The sequence below is a fragment of the Vanacampus margaritifer genome, chromosome 12 (genome assembly GCF_051991255.1).
Source record: "Vanacampus margaritifer isolate UIUO_Vmar chromosome 12, RoL_Vmar_1.0, whole genome shotgun sequence".
In the NCBI taxonomy this organism is placed as follows: domain Eukaryota; kingdom Metazoa; phylum Chordata; class Actinopteri; order Syngnathiformes; family Syngnathidae; genus Vanacampus; species Vanacampus margaritifer.
Window position 1 is genome coordinate 17,586,673 of NC_135443.1, and position 6,000 is coordinate 17,592,672.

Genomic DNA, 6,000 nt, shown 5'->3' on the forward strand with positions numbered 1-6,000 from the left:
ATTAGACTATAGCTAAGTTTTGAAAACACTGACAAAAAGAGCTTATTGCAGCATGTCATTGGCTGATCTCTTATACTCTGCTGCCACCTGCTGACCGTTTTTTGTAATAACTACCATTGCTTAATGTCAGAACGCCTTCTGTATGCTCTAGCATTTAAAAAAAAACATAAAACACATATAAATATGTTTTGGGCCGTGAAGGATAAAGTAATAAAAAACGCATTTATACATTTTGGGGTTTGAATGAGTTAATGAACCCTTACTTACATTGAAATATTCCAGACAGCTGAGACCCACAACGTCCATCACCTGAAGTTCACGCACTGGCCCGATCACGGAGTTCCGCACTACTCCAAGCAACTAGTCCGCTTCATCCGCTACCTGCGCTCAGTGCACCACCAGGGGCCCGTCACGGTCCACTGCAGCGCTGGCATCGGACGCTCGGGTGTTCTCATCTGCACCGATATTATCCTCAGCCTCACCGAGAGGGATTTGCCTGTGAGTGGCAAACACTCTATTAGCTGCATTGCCATTTTCACTATTTATTCACAATGTCATTAATCACAAAAGACTAAATCACTATATCTGCGGCATGAGAGCATTCGATCCAACATGCCATTTGAAACACAAACAGCCCAGAAATGCTGATGATGCATGAGCCATCTGTCTTCTTATTCTCAGATTAACGTGAGCAACATCGTAAAGGAGATGAGACTTCAACGGCACGGCATGATTCAGACCAAGGTCAGTAGCATCGGAGTTGAGGCTTTAAATCAAGCCACTCTTCCAAAAGCGAGAGCTTTTTTTCTGTCTTGGTTTCAGGAACAGTACCTCTTCTGCTACAAAGTCTGGTTGGAGGTTTTGCAGGGCATTTTGCAACTCCACGGCACCCAGTGGCAACCGGAAAGTCCCCAAGACCACAAAATAGTTTGAATGTTTGCAACACCTTCTTGAACTCTTCTCTGTTTTCATACTGTGTGCTTGTCTAGTTGTATGCAGGAAGAAAATACACTTTTGTTTAGCCTCGATCTCTTAAGGATATCCTTGCGTATTTCAGGCTTAGTGATTTGCCTTATGATTGAAGTCTCTCTGTGGCATTTCATTTGCAAATTGCCATCGTAATAGTCCAACCGTATTTTGTCTGGTAGGAACGCCATTCAGGTCGCATAAGATCATCTTACCAAAGTTTATTATCTGATAACTTGATGAATGTGAGTTTTTATTTCATTAAGTGCATTTGTACCCTGGAGAGAGAGTGAGGAAAAAGGGCAACACTATTAATTCTGTAAATCACAAGCAATGAAAAGAATCAAGTGCCTTGGAATCGACCCTGAGCTGCTATAGTCACGACTCACAAGTGGACGGGCCGAAAGAGCGACGACACTGTTTGAGAGCATTCGCGAGACCTTTGACTGAATGTGCACTGTTTTTGTTGATTAATGTGAATGTTTACTTGCTCCAAATCACGGGCAAGAGGATGACATGTTACCTTAAGTTAATGCAAGTCACAGTGTGAAGATGGTACACTTTCCCTATTTTGTATGAAAACCACAAAAAAAAATTGTACTTAAAACCCCTGGCAGATGGCAACGTAATGCATTTGAATACATTTATACATTTTCAATTCACTCTTTTTGCTAAAGGCTTGAATGCCCATTGTTACAAATGTGATATTTGGGCTTTTTGGTTACATTTCTGATAATAGCCTCTGTATGTATTCACTGGCTATTTTAATACAAAGTCAGCCAAAATGCATAACTTAATGAATGAGAGGTTTACACAATGTACAGTGCAACAAAATAGCTGCTGGTTTGTACCTCGACTTTTGAATGCTTGTAGCTGCTATAACAAATGCATACTGTATACATACACACATGCACACAAACACGCTTGTAAATGCTGGTGTTTTGCCGCCTTTTACCATGTTGCTGTTCTGTATAAATGGCAATGACACAGAACGGGGGCTACAAAGTTGACTCTAGCTATTTTCTGCCTTAGGAGGTCTTCCCAGAGTGTCCCCTTTTACACCACCTGGAAAATACAAAATTTTCCCAACTGTTTCACTGTCACTGTAGAAATGTCATCTAAACTGAGTGGGAGGGGGCGAAATCAACCGACAGTTTTCCAACAGTTTTCCAGCTTCAGAGCAGTTACCTGTTTCGCTGCTCTGTACAAACCTGGGATGTCCAAAGTCCGGCCTGGTGGCAATTTGTGGCCTGTTTCATTATTTTTTTTTATTGGCCTGCTGCCTATTCCGTCATAAAACATGGCATGCATCAAATATTGAGGACAGCGTTACCAGATATCCGACTTTTTATTTTTAATTCATTATAAAATTTATGTATTTTTTTTTTAATTCCCCAGTTAAAATTATATTTAAAAAAAAAATTAAGTTAAATATTTTTCTTTTCTTTTATTTATCCTTTATTTAAGCAGGTAAAATGTTTGAGAACTAATTCTCATTTACAAACATGACTTGAAAATATTGGCTATTTTCTGTTTCAAAATTTAGGAAATTAGAGATACCACAAAAAAAAATGCCTCTTTTCAATCACGAATGGCATTAATGTTAGCTTCCTTTATTAATTCCAGAAACACTTCAATTTCTTCATCAACTTCAAACATATTTTACTTTATCAACTGCCGCCTCTTTTTTGTGACTACAGTATGTACATGTGGCGTAATATCTGGTCAAAACTTGCAGTATGGTATCCAGGACTGTCATCGTTTGTTGTCTGCTTCTATAGCCAAAAATAGCATTTTCCTTTTTTTTTGATACGCTGGAAAATCCAAGTGTAAAAATGTTTGTGTTAATTTTATGCCTTTTTATGAATTTCTAGCGTTTCCATTAAGGATTATTTTTGCAATTCATGAAAATTCTATTTAAAATAGCTTGATGGAAACCCCTAATTGGGGCACTAATAACACAACGTATTGCATTAGTAGGAATGGTAACGGAGTTGCCCCAATGGGAATAATAATTAATGAGCAAAAATAACTCACGCCAATAGTAACGTCATTATATTTAAACACCGTTATTCCAAAAACACAGCTTTAAATTTTTGTTTTTAAGTGAACTAACATTGAACATTCTTAACTTTGTCACCATAAGCTCCATGACTACTTTACGGGGGCCAATCTTCCACTGAATTGTTGCGACCGCTTGGCACATGTTAAAACCTCTCCAGCTAACTTAGCCTTAGCATAGCTTGCCACCTATGTCTAAGCTGTGAGCAGTGATGAGCGTGAGTGTAAAGTGATGTGATTATTTTGGATAATGTGAATGAAAGATAAAAAGCAGGCGAGCGTGACAGTTGCGCATGGATATTTTTATTGTATTTAAGTCCTCGCGTCCACAATTGGTGGCCATCGGCCGGGAGAGGCACTTGACCCGGCAAGAGAAAGAGAGCACAACAGCAGACAATATCTTACACAAAAATGAATTTGAGAAATATTGCTTATTTTTTAAGTGACAATAGTGTTAAAATATATCAAACTTAAGGACTATTGTGGAAAGAGTTTGGACATCCCCGGTTTAAACGGTACCCTCGCGGAATTACGGCAATTTTCTGTCTTTGGAGCCGTCCCTTTTACACTACCTGGAATATTCCCTTTATATATATATATATATATATATATATATGACACTGACATAGAATCGGTATCATTATGACAGTTGCGGTATTATCCTTTGCTGGGTTTGGTGTAAAAGGCAAAAAGGGGGGGTCTGTTAAGGCAATTTTACAGGATCTCCACGTGAAAGCGGCTACACACATTCAAGCACATACACTAGCTCTTATAGTGCATGCACACTCTCAAAGGAGTTGACTTGAACACGATGTGGAATGTAACGAAGCAAAGCAATACTCTCCAAGGAGTGGGGAGGTTTTTGGTTCATGTGTGGCGGCTCAAGAGTCATCACTCTCTGTAATGTGAATGTTTTTCCCTCGACGCTGCTTAACGTATTCTCTCCATTTGAGAACCTTCAAGCCAGAAAGCACATTTGCGGTTGCAAAGAAACGCATCGTGTACTGTGAAGAAGAGCAATAGCATCGTGAAATGTAATCATCCTTAATTGCACTGCTGTATATTTATTCGATCTATGGATATCTTGTCACTTGCACCAGCCGCTATGTAACCTCTGACTGGAAACACCTCTTATTAAAGACTATTCTAAGATGTGCTTGTATTTCATAGCACCCCTTGACACCCCAACAGTGTAACTCACCTCGAACGAAACATAGAGCACGAGGGAGGAGTAGGCCCTAAATCTAATTCCACTGAGCACCTCTACACTTTTACTGCAGGGTAAATAGAGCCGCTCTCACAGAGGGCTTTGTGACAGCATGGAAATACGCCGCACGCTCTGAAAACACATGAATCTGACGCTGAGACAGAAGGGGGCGGGATTAACTCCCTCACTTTCTGCTTGTGGGTACAACCGACGGTCTATCATTTATTTTAAAAAATTATTGCTGTGCGCACTATTTAGCATATTAATTAATGGCACTAATATCAATAAGTACATAAAATCACAAAATGACATGAATGTGTGTGGGCTCACAATTAACTGACGCACTAGATGGATAATTGCTATTTGGCAAAGCAATTTCTCCTGTGATGGTTTACAACTATACAAGTTTAATCCTCTGACAATATGGGTGCATGCAGGAACTACTATAAGTCATATACAGTAAATAGCACAGGGAAATATGGCATTATAGAGGATGTTTATAGGAAGTTTCAGTGAAAGGGGCTGTGATTTAACGGTGGCCAGGAGGAAGGTGTCAAATTGAGCTCACGTAAATCATAGAGCTCCCTGTTGGGCACACAGCGTAACACTGTATGTCTAGCACACACTTCCTTCACTGTCAACTTTTACCGCCACGTCAAGTGGTGTAATGGTTACGGACCACATAAATGGTGGTACCCGATGCAAACAAGAAATCATCAACATATGTGTGACTTAATTTGGAAATCCTATAGTGCACTTCCATGTCTTTTCCAATTAAAGCTTTTGGACATAATCCTTCAACCTTTGCACCCTTGAAGGATTTTTGGCAACCACAAACGTAACTAACACATTTGGAGTTATGTACTTAGCCAAAAAAAGGTGAAATTAATAAAATAAATAATTGAATTAAAAGCCACCCTTTTCGCTGATTACTTTTTTGCACATTCTTGGCATTCTCTCGATGCGCTTCAAAAGGTAGTCACCTGAAAGGATTTTCCAACAGTCTTTAAGGAGTTGAGAGGAAAGAATGTCAAGAGTATGCAAAAAAAGGTAATCAGAGCAAAGGATGACTATTTTGAAGAATGAATATATATATATATATATATATGTACAGTACATCAAAACTTTTCTCCATTATTTTGACAACATTTGACAAACATCCTACCGAGTTAAAACCGTCCACCCTTGTGAGCAGGATGCTACGTCTGCAAAGTATTATTTCCTACAAGTACTTAAAACTGCATTGCTGATCCATCTTGAATGAATTTAAATAAATAAAATCAAACATGACACTTTTGCTATCTGTGTAGATGAGAGGAATCTTAAAAACAAGTTTTTTTGTGCTTGATGTGTGAGATCAAAATGAAGATCATATAGGCTGTCACCAAATCCATATTTTCTTTTCATTCCGTCTGCCTTTGCACAAACACGAGGACCTTGACCAGACCTTGTGGGTTAAGATAAGATTTTGGAGACGACCCCCTCCCACCCACTGCTCGGCTGGACCTCCACAGGCTCGTCTGTGATGACATCCCACAGACGGAGACACAGAGAAGCCATTCATCCCTCTCCATGAACAAACCACACACTTGTCAAAGGAAACTAACGATGATTTTTGGCCTCCTTTTGCATGTTCGCTCCAAAGTCAGTTGCCTTTAAGAGTTTTGGCTCAGGTTTTTCTGTGGGGTATCTAATATTACAGTATGACTCAATACAACGCAAAGTAAATTCATTAGACCTCAAATGTGAACTTTTTTTTTCCTAAA

At 39.3% G+C, this 6,000-nt stretch overlaps 1 protein-coding gene across 2 annotated transcripts in view; it reads left to right on the top strand.

Annotated features, from left to right (window-relative positions):
* ptpn20 (protein tyrosine phosphatase non-receptor type 20) overlaps window positions 1-4,179 on the top strand; it is a 35,187-nt gene extending 31,008 nt beyond the window's left edge. For both annotated transcript variants that reach the window (XM_077582693.1, XM_077582695.1), the window contains 3 exons: window positions 283-498; window positions 682-744; window positions 823-4,179. In XM_077582693.1, the coding sequence (XP_077438819.1) occupies window positions 283-498; window positions 682-744; window positions 823-933 (390 nt within the window). In that variant the 3' untranslated portion in view covers window positions 934-4,179. The remainder of the gene's footprint in view (window positions 1-282; window positions 499-681; window positions 745-822) is intronic.
* The last annotated feature ends 1,821 nt before the right edge of the window (window positions 4,180-6,000 follow it).